Raw genomic sequence first — 15,593 nt, forward strand, 5'->3', positions numbered from 1 at the left:
TTGAATATAATTAATTAAAAAGAAAAATAGAGCATGTGAATATTACTTGACTATGTTTGATATTTTGGTTTTTCAAAAGCACTTTTGAAAACAACTCAATGTTCATATTTTTCAAAACTGCCTATGATTTCAAGAATGCTTTTGAAACTCAACTAGAAATTACTCACAAAGACAAATGTTAGTCAATGGGTAAGATTTTCAATAAAGAACCAAAAGAACAATTAAAAAAAGAAAAAAAGAAAGGAACTATTGGAAATGTTTTTTTTTAATGTTAAAACATTTTTAAAAAGTGAAAATTTGAAATAAATGAAGGGTGTTGAATTTGGCATAGTGAGAATATTTCAGTTTGTAGGGAAAAGGGAAAGCTGAAAATGAAACTACTACTACTACTAATAATAATAATAATAATAATAATAATATAAAGGACCCTTCATTGGGATCATCAACTATTCTAATTCTACCCTCTTCACCACCATTACCCTGATGACGTGGCACTATCCCTTCTTAAAAGTCAAAAATACCCTCCACCATCCTCGTTATTTCTTTTTACTCCTTTCAAACTTTTTTGCCTTTTTACACTATAATTACCTTTTTGTTAACCTTCAAAGTTTTCCTCATCATCTTCTCAATAATAATTAGAGGCTCAAAAAAAAAAAAAAAAAAACCATCGATTTCATTTTCAATAAAACATTCAAATAATTTTAAATATTAATTTATGTATATTTGGACCAATTTTTCAAAAAGATGATAAAAAGAATCGTTTTATACCTATATATATAGATATTTATATGTAATTTTAATTTTATATTAAAATGGTATGAGTTGAAAGTATTAATAATTTTTTTTTTCCAATTTAATGGGAGAATCTAAATCAAACATATGAATACGTTATTATAAATACTATAAAGATTACTATAAAGATTGACTGCTTCCTCATCTACTAAACTAAAAATTTTGCAAACTTGATAAACTATTACCTCCATCTTAAGCATCAGAACTCGTGTACAATTCTTCTCTTTTGTTGAAGGTCATTTCATTTCTCGACCAACATATAATTTGTGAAATTTCTCCGTCCTCGAACCATTGTTTTTGATTTCTTGACAGTCAGTGTTAGCAAAATATGAAACAAACTTAAAGCTCACTAATATAAAAGAGAGATATAGATTGGTACACTCGTTTAATCTAATATTAGTGAAAAGAGAGTAAATCTGATAATATTTAGATTCAAGGGCTGTTAGATGATGAAAAAGTAGAGAGAGGTACATGTAGCAATTCCCGTATGCTTTAAAGAAAGAATAAGGAAAGAGTGTTTTTTCATATAAGGCTTGTTCAAGCCCAACGTTATTAATGGGCCTACAGAAATTAGTAGTCGGCCCAATGTTGATTTTATAACTAAGAATGTAACTGTAAACGTTCAATTGAATGCCTCTCTATCACATTTCCTATTTATTCCGGTTTGTACGAGTAACGAGTTAAAAAGTGGTACATGAATGAACTGGGATCACATCCATTGAGGATAGGACGACTAAAAAAAAGCTTAAAAGAATCGAAAGTTACTACCTATGTAGGACGAACCAAGGCGAAAGCTGGTGGGCATGTGACACTCAAGTAAATAAAGAGGACATGAATGAACCGAGACTATATCAGAATGATAATGATCTTGAGAATAGGATATCTAAGAAAGACTTGAAAAATTGAAAGTTACTACTCAGACCAATAAGGCGTACCATTCTTTTCGGTGGCTCAATCATAAAAACTCCATGGTAGCCGAATCTAAATTCTGAATCCTAGGCATAGGTCGTTACAAACTTAATTTATTCTAATCTTCCCTACCGCTTTCTTTCAAACGGAAAAAACAACTTAAAAGCTTAACAATGAAAAAACAAAGTTTCCAAAACTAAAAAAAGTAAGAGAAGAGTGAAGACAATTACCTAATCAAACTGGACCTATATAAATTAAATAATATGTTAAACAGTGTCAAATATGCGTAAATATATCTCTGTTATTTAACACATTTAATTTCAATAATGGAATACTCACATTAAAGAAGATTGCTTGAGTTGGGATGAATCCTCAGTTCTACAGGATATCTATATCATAAAATAGATTCCAACTGCTTCAGTTCTGGGTCTGCAATTTCGGTTTCTTCCTCTTCAGGAGAATTATAAGCATCAGCAATAGCCTGCCCTTTAGCCAGGACATCAGGAGGAACAGTTTGAAGGAGCCTGTAATAAAGGAAGACTTTTAGCAGCTTTGTTCAGAAACATAAAAGATATTGACTGGTTGTGGGATTAGATATGGTCTCGATTAGACACTGAAACATTCTGATTCCTGAAGGCTGTGCTCTGTAACTCACAATATGAGCACAGATCTCGATTTAACTACCTAAGAATATGTTCTTAAGTAATAGATTATAAGCTTAGGTTTTAAACTTACCCTCTTAGATCACGGATTTACCTTTATAAATCACCAAAGCAATAAACTCAACAAAATCTATGTAAGTTCACGCTTTTATTATCCATTTCTCAGCAAATCCCCACATAGACTACTACAGAAATTCAGGCTTCCAGAACACAAATCCAAACTTAGAAAGTCTTGAATGAAAAATGAGATGCCGATCATATATGTTCCTTAGTAATGAATCAAAAGTAGGTTACCGGTCTAGAGCAAGGACGGCAGTGTCAATATTGGTCTTCATCGACTCAATTGAGGTTCCACGATCATTTCTTGTGGCACGTAAAAGGGAAGAATCAAGTTCTTCCAGGGCCCTTCACAAGTTCAAATGTTTACAAAAGTTAGAAATGGATCATTTAATAGACGCAAAAAGTGTAAGATTCGGATGGATTTTCAGGCCATAACATTCAGAATAAAGTAATAACAAGTCCCTCACATCACATAAACTACCACAAGCAGCAGAAGCTATCATTTTAAGGCTGAATTTGACATTATCTTCAAAATCAGATTCCTCTGAACTCAAAAAAGGCTAACAAAAACCTGAGACATTGATCAACATTGTCAAACGCAATGTTTCCATTTCCATCCTCCGAGGCATATTGTGCAACCTATTGTTGAAACAAAAATTTCCACAACTCTTTAAAAATTGATGAACGGAAATAACTGAAGAGAAGTAAACGCAATCGAGAACAAACAATATTGCTGTAAAGAACATCCAATATGAAATATCAGAATAGCAATGAGGACTACATATGCATGTATTCAGTTTAAATGAGACAAGCTTGCCTAAACGAGCACATGCATTCTATTACGGCGAAATCCAAAAACTTAATGGATAGATCAGAGTATATTCAATCTTATCAATATATTCTCAAACACTTTTCTCCTAGGTGAGCAACGCATGAACAATTAAAATTGAGAGGGATTAAAATTGCAGGAGTTTGATCTTAGTAACAACTGTTCTGATATCAAGTTTCTTTTCAAAATATTCTTTAACAGAATTGAGTAAAATACTTCACAACAGTAGCTAACAGAAATGAGTAATAAATTTGACAACAGCGCACGGAAAGGAAAACGGGAATACTCGAACTCTACGACGTCAAATGGAGTACGGGAATTTGAAAGAGCAGGAAAGATCGAGGAACATGCAATAATTGCAAAAGGCTTTCAACTTACTGCTCGAATATTTACTCGAAGTGATGATGCAATTCCAGAACGCAAGAGAGATCGGCATGTCGCGTATTCTGGTTTACTACTTTCCAAAATTTTCCCTGCGATTGATAAGAAAAAACAGTTAGCATTACATAAAATTGCGTAGATATCAACAAACATGCATGCTTTTACATGTGAAATTTTGAACCACGGATCAAGCCTACACACAAACGATGAAAATTTTGTTTATAAAGTGCACACAAAGTCCAAAAAATACAGAGACGTAGAAGATATCTTGCTTAATTACCGACGTCTTTGATTTGTAACTGCGTCAATATGACGGCTGGAACATAAACTTCAAGCGGATCCAGCTTTTTCCTGAATAGAATGCATCAGAATAAGTTCGATGAACCTCAGCAGACAGGGAAAGTCTCAAACAAATATCAAACGATCGTTACTTCTTCACGTATTTGTCCAGAAAGCTTCCGGCAGAGGCATCTGCAGAGAAAACATTTTAAACTGTACTCAACGAATTTGTCCATCCAGCAGCACTAACATAAACGACATATAATTCGATGAACATAACGACGCATACGGTGAGGAATCAGGAACAAATTTGAGAAGACAAGAGAGATGGAGAACAGTCGCCTGCTCTCCCGCCAATTGTTTGAGGACAATGCGCACCTCACTCGCCATTGATTCTTAGTTTTGGCGGCGGTGAATCTCAGCGGCAGAGGCGGAAGGATTGAAGTGAACGATTTGAACTGCTCCGAACTAATTCGCGAAGGAGTGGTTGGTGTCGCCATTGACGATAGGACATTCGGACGATCCTTTCCCCTCGAGGAGATTGCGTCTAATCCATTTTATCCCCTCCAATATCGTCCGAGGGCTTTTTAAAAGCCCAGCAGCGTAGCTGCCCGATAAGCTGTTAACGGCCCAATACCCAAAACAATTTGGAAAATCATTGAATTTTGCATTTTTATTTTTTTGGCGGACAATACAATAACAAACTGACCACGCAATAACCGCCATATTTACAATGCCTTTATCAACCCAGCGGATATTGCGGTGTTGGTCCGTAAGTACTAGCCTACCGCTTTAAAATGTCTTCTAGAAAAAGATTTCCTTAAAACTAACCTTATCTTTTCAACGGCTATAAATGGTATCAGAGTCACACGCCGCATGGTGTGTCACCGAGGACGTTGGCTCCGAAAAGAGATGGATTATGAAATCCTACATAAATTGGACATCAATTGGAGATGAGAACGAAATATTCCTTATAATGGTGTGAAAACTTCTCCCTAACAGACGTGTTATAAAACCGTGAGGCTGACGGCAATACGTAACGGGTCAAAGTGAACCGTATCGACTAATGGTGACCTTCTGACTGTTACAAATGGTATAGAGTCAGACACCACAAGTAGTGTTTCAGCAAGGATGATGACCGTGGATAAGTGAATTATGAGATCCCACATGAGTTGGAAAGGAGATTGAATCATTTCTTATAAGAGAGTGAAAACCTCTTCTTAGTAGATGCATTTTAAAACTGAGGCTGACATCGATATGTAACGGATCAAAGCAGACAATATCTACTAATGGCGAGCATGAGTTGTTACACTCATCATCAATTCATTTAGAAGATGGATCACTTCAACTTAATTGATATTGTCAGTCATCTCTAAATGAGGTATTAAAAACATGCCTAGCAAGAATAGACAGTTCACACGTAACAAAGTGTCAAGACAATCACAACGTGATTATAATTGAAATCTTAATATCTCTCAATTATAGAATTGATCTTAAAAAACGAGTAATGATAACTTTGATAGTAATAATAATATCCATTGCCAAAGATTTTAGTTTACTTAAACACCTTTATCCATTACATATCCAATAGTGTTTACCTTTGCATATACAAAATAAAACTATTCTCCAACACTTTATTTAAGTTAAAGGAGTACAAATGTTGATTGGGCTTCTTAATGATGTCTAATATTAAAGTGTTATGGTTTAAGGTCTTTAATTATTATATTTATACACCACGACAACTCCCGCCATTCTGTTGCTTGAATCCAACTCCTTGACCATGTATGAATTTTGCAGTCGTTTCAGTGTAGATATGAGTTTCATTCAACAACCTGATCAAGTTATAAACATTAAATCACTCATTAACTCAAAATCATTACCATTTGAGATTGTAACAGCTCAAGTCCACCGATATTATCTGATTTGACCCATTACGTATCATCATCAACCTCACGATTTTAAAACATATTTCTTAGGGAGAGGTTTTCACACTCTTATAAACAATGTTTCGTTCCCCTCTCCAATCGACGTGGGATCTCACATCGGTTAGAGAAGGGAACAAAAAATTCTTTATAACGGTGCGAAAATCTCTATGTAGCAGATCCATTTTAAAAACATTGAGGAAAAATCTAAAGAAAACCGTCTACGAAATCTTGAACTAGAGTGGTAGACACCTAGAACAGAGTGAAGTTGTAAGCTATCACCATACAATTTCATATCCTATTAGTAGTTTTGAAACATCTAATATTGAATAAAGTTGGATGAACTTACGCTAAAGAAACCATCTTGTTGATAATGGTGGAGGACACAATGGAAGGACCAGTTAAATAGAGCAACTCCCCATCGATTCTATCTTCAATTTTCTTATCCAAATCCTCAGATTTTATACAGAAAGGATGATCTGATGCCTGTTTTTTAACAACATAAAGTTAAATTCATTCACAACAGACATGACTTCGCTAAATTTAAATATATCATACCATAACCCATCCCCACGTGTCTGCAAAAGATGGTATGTAAGCCGTGTAAGCAATCACATCTGCACCAAGAAACAGAGGAGTTCAACTAATCTTACTTGGGGTTAAAATTCATAATTACTGAGAGAGGGAGAGAGAGTTACAGTTGAATGTCTGTTTGATTGTGTTATATATGGAGGTAAAAACCTCTTTGTGGGTGAAAATCCCGGCAGGTCCTGCCTGCAAACCTTAGAGTTATCGAAAAACTATATTGTAAAAAAATTAAATGAATAATGCAGTTTATATATAATAAGGTTGAGAAACCTGAGTTACGAAGATGCCATTGTCGTGGAGCTTTGGCTTGACGATCTCCTGGTAGAAGGATTTGGTGTAGAGCTTGTAGCAAGGCCCATCTTTAACAGGGTCTGCTAGGTCTCCTATAATTATATCATATTTCTCCTTTCTCTTTTCCAATTCCGCCCTTTTCAAAGTTTTTTTATAATTATATCATATTATAACCAAAATTCAAAATAAATTTATGTATAAATAAATGATTAATTAACTTACTTGGCGTCGTTTATTACAAGATGAAGCTTTTTGTGACAAAATGTCTCCTGGTTCACAGTCAAATATTTACGGCAGAAATCCACTACATCCTGCAAACAACACATAGGTTTTGTGGAATGAAAATTAAATAAATTTAGTTATAATTTTTTTTTTTTTTGTTCAACGACATTGAAGAAGTTCGAGTAATATTACTTGATCGATATCGCACATGACAACTTTTTCTATTGATCTGTGTTTGAGGACTTCTCTTGCCGCTGAACCTTCCCCACCTCCCATTATGAATACCGTTTTCGGGCTATAAATAATTGTATTATAATAATATCAAGTTAATTCCGAAGACATAATTCACATTATTATACAACTATTAAGATTTTAGCTTAGATTCACTCTTTTCCTAAATTAATCTTTCGAAAAAAAAAAAAAAAGAATAAAACAAAAACATTAGCCAAATCGTCAAATCATTAGTACAGTTTATAAAATAAAAAGTTATTGAACTTTTCTTAGTTGACGAGGAGGGAGATTCGATCCTCTATTCATCATGTTATCGTAATTGATAATTTATAATATGTTTCATTTAATAATAAAGAAAACTGAAAATAATTTAGGTTAAATTAATAAAAAATACTCCAACTTTATACTTTCTCTAAAATATATCACTTTATAAAAAATTAAAATATCTTTAAAAAAAAAAACCCTTAATTTTAGATAAGTTCAGATCATATTTTTTTAAAAATACACTTAAATTTTGAAAAGAAAAAAAAAGTTAATTTTTATTTTACCATTGGTATGAGGAGAATGATGAGTTGTAAATAAATAGTTTTGTTCATGTATTGACCTTAAAAAAAATTTTAACTTTTTTTTTATAAAATTTAATAATGTCAATAGTATTGTTAAAAATTTATGGATATTTTTTTAAATATGTTATTAAAAATAAAGGTATTTTTTAATTATATAAAAAAATTTAAATGTATTTTTGAAATAATTTGAAAGTGGAGGCATTGGATATAAAATAGTCATAGTTTTTTTAAAAAAAAAAATAAGTGTAAAAAAAAAAAAAAGTTTACTAATATTTTTATTAATTTAACCAATGATTTGGAGATGTGAACAAATAATGGTGCCAAAGGAAAACGCACTTGGAATGGCATAATAGTGCGGGATGAATCAAGCATTCATGATAGACGAATTCATCGGCTTCAGCGCTCTGCATCTTCCCGTCGATCATCAATGCCTACACTCACAAACCTTAATCAGATCATCTCATAAAGTTACAACGAGGAAAGAAGAAAACGAATCCGATTGAAAATTTTCAAGAATCGCAGAAAATCGCCGAACAGAAACGGAAATCGAAACTTGATAAACGCACTTTTCCGAAACACTTGGTATCTAATAACGCGATATCCTGAAACTCGCTGGTTCCTTTCTGCAGAACGCTGAAGAGAAGAAACGGATTTACAAATGAATCGGCGATGGAATTAGAACGGAGAAATACGAAGAGACTTGGAAGTTAATTAGCGAAATCAAATACCTATTCAGAGCAAAAGACCATTTGAGATTTTCGTCGATGATTTCCTCGAACCAATAGCAATCGTTGCCATTAACATTATTGATTACCGATTCATGAGAAGAATCTCCATTGATGTAATTGCTTTTCTCTTCGAAGTTTCGATCTACTGATTTGGAGAAGCCATTGGTGTGGGAACTCAGAACTGCTGGACCCATCGCCTTAAGGAGCAAGAAAGGGGGAAAATGGGAATATAATGAGAGTCTATGAAACAGGGAGGCGGAAGTTTTGGGCGGGATTTTTTGAGATGCTTGTGAGAATCCTTTTATAGGAGCAATTTTTTTTATTTATTTTTATTTATTTTTTTTTAATTCTTACCTCTAACTTTTTACTCGAATTTAATGCCTTTTATTTGATTATTTATTTATTTTTAATTGCCATATTATTCCATCCATTTTTATATTTCCAGCTCGGAAATTTTATCAATCGGGTTTTATTTGAAACCTCTTATCAGTACCTCGAAAGTCTCATCTAGAATGATCATAGATTTATAAGTGAGGAATAATAACTCCATTAGAATGAGGTCTTTTGAGAAGCTTAGGCTCAAAGTGGACAATATGGGTATCTTAATTTTCAATCACTCCATGATTAATGATCCTTTACAAATAAAGTTAAGAACACGTTCACGACCATTTGCTCCCATCCTCGTACTTCAAGTAATTCACCGCCTTATTAAAAACGCTCTATTTAATTTTTTAATAAGTGAACGTTATCGAATATCCGACCACCGAAAAGGTGAGGAATATGTTGTGTTGGTTCCACTGCTACAGATTGTGGGATGTTAGGATTGGATTGAGAAAGGCTTTTGCAAGCGTGGGGTGACTCCACTATCAAAATTTTGTTGGATACTCCACTTTTAACTACCTATTATTATAATTACTATTATTTTATTATCATTATTTAAAAATCGAAGCAAAAGATATTTTTATAAGATATTAGGTTATCGCTGGTTAGCTCGGGAACTAAGAACCGTGTTAAAAGGGTTAGATGTCATTGTACTTTTGTAAAGGTAAAACGAGAAGACGTTAAAACCTTAATATGTAAGCGCTTAACATTTGGCAAATGCTACAAGCTCCCGACATTAAGATAGTACGTCGATTTTTTATAAAAATATAGCTTTTTCCACGATTTAGTATAATAAGAGCATCCTAGAACGTGCATGCAGTCGGTATTGTTGGTAGCGAAAGAATTATTTAATTTTTTAGTATTAATGAAATTTTTAAAATTTAAAGATTTTTAGGATATTATTGAATTTTTTTTTAAAATATTTGTTTTGGAGATGGGCAGCTTCATTTCAATCGTTTTCAAGAATTTTTTAACGGGATATCATATTAAGCCATTGTGGCTCCGACACACAAAAGTCAAAACATTTTTAAAAAGTCAATCCTTTTTAAGGGATTAATTATGTTGTTATTCCTTTATATTATTGTCGGTAGCATTGGTAATGATGCACTCATGAATCTTCCGAGTTCATTAACATTTTTAGTACGTTCTCTTATATTTGATTCATGAACCGGGAAGAAGGAAGCTTTTTTCAGTCCTCATTTCCAATAATTGCAGATATCGAAGTGAAAATTCAAGGGGATTGAATTGTTTATGTAAGGGGCAGGATAGAGATTTGGTAGAGTTGGGGATGGGACGGGAATATACTCTCCGTTCCCGACCCTATTTAGTTCTTTTCACTAGCTACTATGTTCCTTATTTAAGAGGGGAATCATCTCCATCGTGTTTGGGGCGGATGGTCCCACAGATTATTGAGAGACATGTCTTAACCAGTTGCGTTATACTCGAGTGGACTAATAAAAAAAGGAAAAAGAAAAGTTGAGAACGCAAGTGCACACAACAAAAGTGAGAAACTTTGAGGTGTAAATCATTAGACAAAGCGACAGGGAGGGATGAGGCGTGCTTCATGTTGTCCACTACAATTCGAAGTATGTGATATATCCACAATTCACTTAAAGGACACCTAAGTGGCCCAAACCCTACCAAAATAAAAAAAATGTGTGTCAAAAAGTGAGGTCCTCGTTTGTGCTTTTCCGTTATGTTGTCTTCGTTTTCGTTTAATCCGTATTAGAGTCGTGAAAATAGTCCTTGGACTCTCAAATTTTTTTTAATCTAATCTTTTTTATATCTAGTAGGCTCATAAATTTTAATAATGGATTACCTATTGATACAAAGTTGAAAGTTCAGTGATCTATTAGACGTTTTTTTGAAGTTTAGAGGTTAAATAGTTATCGATGTTCATTTACGAGCCATTGGGTCTTTTTTTTTCTTTCTCGTGCCTTGTTTAGTTTATATTTTCTTAAAGTGTCTCGATCTCGAGTTTTGAGATTATTAGACCTTGTTGCAACTTTACTAATATTCTCGAAAGAAGATTGAAAGTAAAAGTACAGCTAAAGTAGACAATATCATATCATTTTTCAAAGAGGGATGTGATTTTTTCGACCCTCGAATATCGAACACGGCTATTTGTTTGAGGAAATGGTTGAATGATAGATGAGTTCATGAAATTATTGTGGGAATAAAAAGGCATCAAAATCCAAAGATATGGACGAACGCACTTGGAATGGTTTGGTTCTTAGTGCTTCATCTTCTCCAATTCCAACTGCAAGTGGGTTGCTTTTTTCATGAAGAATATGGATTAAATCAAAAGAAAATTTGTATTGAAAATGATAATACACTTTTATATACACATACGAGATTCAAACGTGTTAAATCAATTGAATTATACTTAAGTTGATGTAGTACTTATATATAACAACTGTGTTATATGAGTATTTACGTGCATAAGCGTAGGTATACACTTTCGAGAATTTATTTTAAACGAATTGTTGTTGACTCAGTTCACTTCTCTCGTTCTCTACTAATTCCCATGAGAATGAATGAGCCTCAAACGATTGAGTTCTATACTTATCGGAAAAAAATCCATCGTATTTCCTAGTCATTTGGTTATCCTAATCATGGAGAATAATCGAGAGTATTCCAGTGAGTCTTTTTTTTGTGAATGTTAAGTAGTTGTAGAACTTTTTATGTTCGGTGACTGGCAAAACTCTGTCATTGATTTGACATTTTTTTGTTAATCTTTCTCTTTTTCGATATAATTGTATGATGATTTACTTCGTTATATTAACGAATATTTATGTTACTAAGAGAATCAAATGTTTATATCTGTTTTTTCTTTTAAAATTTTAGAAAAAAAAAAGAAAAAAAGAAAAAAGATGTAATTTAGGGAAAGAACATTTGTGCTGTTAAGAGAATTAAATGTTTGTGTCTGTTTTATCTTTTCCAAATTTTAGCCCCAAAAAAAAGATGTGATGTATTAACATGAGAGAACTAAGCATTTATGCTATTAAGAGAATCATATGTCAGCGTTTGCTTTTTCTTTTTCATTTGTGCTATTAAGAGAATCAAACATTCAGACATTCGCCTGCTTTTCCTTTTCTGAATTTTAGCCAAAAGAAAAAAGATGTAATGTATTAACATTCATGTCTACTTTATATTTTTTGAACTTTAGCAAAAAAAAAAAAAAAAGGAAAATTATGTGATTCACAATAGGAATAAACATTTATACTATTAAAGAATAAAATGTTCATGTCTCTTTTTTTTTTTTAATTTTCTTTTGATAAATAAACTATTGTTGGGAGAGAATGGTAGATCATAGAACAAATCATATAAAGAAAGAATATGATACTCATTCGAATGGTCTTAAAAATCAATAAATTCTATTGGACAACCATTAGATCAATAGAAGCCCAATAGACATTGAAGTACGCTGATAGAATCCAATAAAAATTATTATGTTTCGATAGATCCAAATAAGTGTCTGAATCACCTAATAGATAAAGTATAATAACCTTGTTTTAACCTAAAAAAAGGTCCAAGCTCAGCACAATGAAGTTCCCAATAAGTGTAGAAGCACGAGAGATCGTGTTGTTGAGAACTAAAATGGTCTAAATGTAATGTGACGTTATTTCATGATAATCTTGAGCTAGGGTAGAGGCAAAGCTAACATTTAGATGTCATATTAGATCCAATCATGGAGACCCTATTTAACTAAAACTAGAACAAATAGAGACTAATTTGAACTTTAAAGAAAAAAAAATCAATAAACAAATTTAGCAATATACATTTTTTTTTTTATGACTCGAATTCAACGGGTATCTCTTTTGTGTAGTAAACCCAAACATTTTAACTCAAACTCATCTACTAACGTACAAACTTGTTAAAATATTTAAGTCCTAAGTTCCTCGTGGTTTATTCATAATATTGAAGAAGAGAAAAAAAAAAACCTCTTATTATCACACGTGGTTGTTTCTTGAAGAGGGAAACCGACCCCTACACAAAACCAATATGTTAGCATTAGAAATATAAAAAGAGTAAATGGAGAATGATAATGAGTGAAGAAAAGCAAATAAAGGTATGTAACAACACGCAACCCACTTTGTAATACAACATATATAAATAAATGCATTGCACAAACAAGATACCACCAACCCAATAATAATCTTAGACAAAAACAACAACAGAGAGGGAGTTTCTGTCAGAATTTGGGACACCCGTATCTATTACTCAGCCTTCCACTACTACTACTTTCAGTAGTGCGAGGCCAACGTTTTCAACAGCCAAACTAAATGTCAAATGCCACAGAAAGTATTCAGATCAGAATTCTAATCTTTACTAACAAAACTGTATATTCCCATGATGAACCAAGGTGTGGAGTTAAAGGTCCATTAGGTCCATTGAACATTTACAAATGGTCATTAACATTCACACTATTTGGATTCATGTTCATGGGAAAAACACTAAGGTTCTTTTCCATAATATCATACTTCAAAAGTTCCATGATCATTTTCAAATATTCATTCGACATTCCATTTCGACTTGTGCACCTCTTCCTCTAAAAAAGGCTAAATTCATAAAAATACTATCAAACTTAATCATTTGTCTCAAAAATACTCCAAACTTTCGAGAAAAAGTCTTAATAATACCTTTAAACTTTCAAAAAAGTTCAAAGTTAACCTTACCGATAGTTTTGGAGGAAAACGGTTAATACTTTGTTTCAAAAATACCCTTGAACTTTCAAAAGGGTTTCAAAATACTTTTGAGTTTTCAAAAGTTTCATTATACTCTTACACTTTTTAAACTTTTTAAAAAAGTTAAAATATACTTCTATCATTAGTATTTTTTAAACATAGTACTAACAACAAGTATATTGTTGAACTTTTTTTAAAAAAAGTAGGTATTAATGAATGTTTAAAACACCATTAAAAGTTCATGAGTATTTTTGAAACAAAATACCAACCGTTTCCATCCAAGAGTAAAGATATTTAGGTGCATTATTGAAACTTTTAAAAGATTAGGAGTATTTTTAAGACAAATTACTGGTCTTAAAAAAAAAAAAAAAAAAAAAAACCAATTATCCTCCAAGGGCACTGCTATGTATCTCATTGGCCTAATACACAGTGGTTCTCAAACTCATTTATAACTCAAACCAAAGCCTATTTCTCCCATAAAAAGAAGAAGGATTCTACTCAACCAGATGACAAGATTCTGGGAATACATACCATTTTACATAAAACAATAGACCGCAAAGGATCTATGGCCCAAAGCCAACAAAAAAATGTTAAATTATCTAAGCAATCTCATCAACAGTGACACCACTCTTCTTTGTTAATAAAAGACCAACTTTCATTAAGAAAGAAAAAAGAAGAAAGAATATTACATACAAAAAAACAAAGCCCATACAAGGAAGCAATCTTAAAGAAAGGGACTCCAATTAAGTACAAATAATTATGAAAGAAAATTGTGATCAATAAGTATAAAACAAGAATGGGCATATTTACTAATTACGAATAGTATAGTGATTCAAATAGTATTAGAACAGCAGCCTCGACACTAATGTTGGAGAATATTCCAAACTCCAAGCTCCTTAAAAGAAGCACAAGAAGCCTGACAAACTCCAAATGGCATTCATGTGAGCATTACTAGTACATAATTCCCCGAGGCCCACCAAGCAAGACGAAGGGGAGACATATATGCTCATGTGTGAAGTCAGTCATAAAATGGTAGCATTACTTGTAATGCAACTTGAATTTACGAATTAAGGATAAAATTCACTGTCAATGTCAAAGATCATCAATAATTGTTAACTAATAAAAAAAAAAGAAGCCTCAGCACTAGTGTTTTTTAGGGTACGTATTACCGTCAACCTCACGCTTCTAGATTTTAAAAAGTGTTAAGGAGAGGTTTCTACACCCTGGAATGCTTCGTTCCCCTCTCCAAATGAAGTGAGATCTCACGATCCACCCCTTTTGGGCTAACGTCCTCACTAGCACACCACCCAGTGCCTGGTTTTCATACCATTTGTAACAGCTCAAGCACGCTGGTAGATATTGTCTACTATGACCCGTTACTTATTGTCGTTAATCTCACAATTTTAAAATGAGAGGTTTCCATACCTTTACCTTGAATACCGATGTGGATCTTACAGACCGGAGAGAACTTGCAGAGTCACCCTTCACCTTCTACTTTCTAGACCTTAAGGGGACTTGCCCTAACAGTTTATCAGATAGGTCAGCTCCACGTTCTTTACTCCTCTCAGCCCTGAAAAACAATGGGTGAAACACAAAGTACTGTTAAATAAAAGCTCTGCCTTATTTAGTTAGGTTTGTAAAAAAACATATGAGTTCACGCGAATGGAGGAGCGTGATTCTAGGGGCCATTGTTTTGGCAGAGTGGCGGAGTCTTCGTCCACTTATTCTATTTGTGTATATTTGGTTTTTCTATTTTTGTAATTAGATTTATTATTTAAACCATTCAACGGATGTAAAATAAAAATATCGAGTCTTCAGCATTACCAGCGAATCTCTCTCTCTCTCTCTCCTTTTACTTCCGCTAATTTTTCCTTCGAAGAAACCTTCGGCCAATTTTTTCGTCGACATCCGATTTGCCAGAGTCAACAAGTGGTATCAGAGCCTGGTTGAAGCGATCGGTAGTATACCATCACAGAAGAGCCAACCTATCAACAATCAAGTTGAATAGCTCAAGTGGTTAGAGCGTCGATCTAATAACACACAGGTCTTAGGTTCGAGTAGAAG

At 33.1% G+C, this 15,593-nt stretch overlaps 2 protein-coding genes across 4 annotated transcripts; both read right to left on the bottom strand.

Moving 5' to 3' along the window:
- Positions 1-1,266: 1,266 nt before the first annotated feature.
- On the bottom strand, positions 1,267-4,453 carry LOC111492214. Of its 3 annotated transcripts, XR_002719830.1 has the most exons (9): positions 4,202-4,453; positions 4,065-4,104; positions 3,914-3,984; positions 3,631-3,725; positions 2,995-3,062; positions 2,658-2,768; positions 2,041-2,225; positions 1,932-1,946; positions 1,267-1,787 (listed from the first exon to the last, which is right to left on the bottom strand). XR_002719830.1 is itself a non-coding variant. In XM_023141485.1 (7 exons), exons 1-7 carry the CDS (start codon positions 4,410-4,412, stop codon positions 2,096-2,098), a joined length of 726 nt encoding a protein of 241 aa, XP_022997253.1. In that variant the 5' UTR covers positions 4,413-4,453; the 3' UTR covers positions 1,928-2,095. The 3 variants fall into 3 exon arrangements, 1 of the variants encoding a protein (XP_022997253.1); XR_002719829.1 differs by lacking the exon at positions 1,267-1,787 and having other exon boundaries at positions 1,919-1,946; XM_023141485.1 differs by lacking the exon at positions 1,267-1,787 and having other exon boundaries at positions 1,928-2,225.
- Positions 4,454-5,427: 974 nt separating this feature from the next.
- Positions 5,428-8,744, bottom strand: LOC111492169 (thermospermine synthase ACAULIS5-like). Its single transcript, XM_023141428.1, has 10 exons — positions 8,461-8,744; positions 8,299-8,365; positions 8,069-8,163; positions 7,128-7,230; positions 6,936-7,024; positions 6,693-6,849; positions 6,533-6,608; positions 6,393-6,451; positions 6,184-6,320; positions 5,428-5,744 (listed from the first exon to the last, which is right to left on the bottom strand). The coding sequence occupies exons 1-10, from the start codon at positions 8,652-8,654 to the stop codon at positions 5,639-5,641; spliced, it is 1,083 nt and encodes a 360-aa protein (XP_022997196.1). The 5' UTR covers positions 8,655-8,744; the 3' UTR covers positions 5,428-5,638.
- Between the last annotated feature and the right edge of the window lie 6,849 nt (positions 8,745-15,593).

This window comes from Cucurbita maxima, unplaced genomic scaffold, assembly GCF_002738345.1.
Source record: "Cucurbita maxima cultivar Rimu unplaced genomic scaffold, Cmax_1.0 Cma_Scf00017, whole genome shotgun sequence".
Taxonomy (NCBI): domain Eukaryota; kingdom Viridiplantae; phylum Streptophyta; class Magnoliopsida; order Cucurbitales; family Cucurbitaceae; genus Cucurbita; species Cucurbita maxima.

Bases quoted from the DNA above. Each gene is read 5' to 3' on its own strand.
- LOC111492214 (XM_023141485.1), bottom strand. From the start codon at position 4,412: ATGGCGACACCAACCACTCCTTCGCGAATTAGTTCGGAGCAGTTCAAA. The intron at 3,985-4,064 runs GTAACGATCGTT...CATTCTATTCAG, and splicing joins CTGGACAAATACGTGAAGAA to GAAAAAGCTGGATCCGCTTG. The intron at 2,769-2,994 runs GTTTTTGTTAGC...GAACTTGTGAAG, and splicing joins AATGTTGATCAATGTCTCAG to GGCCCTGGAAGAACTTGATT.
- LOC111492169 (XM_023141428.1), bottom strand. From the start codon at position 8,654: ATGGGTCCAGCAGTTCTGAGTTCCCACACCAATGGCTTCTCCAAATCA. The intron at 8,164-8,298 runs GTGCGTTTATCA...TTGTGAGTGTAG, and splicing joins ATACCAAGTGTTTCGGAAAA to GCATTGATGATCGACGGGAA. The intron at 6,609-6,692 runs GTTTCTCAACCT...TAAGGTTTGCAG, and splicing joins ATGGCATCTTCGTAACTCAG to GCAGGACCTGCCGGGATTTT.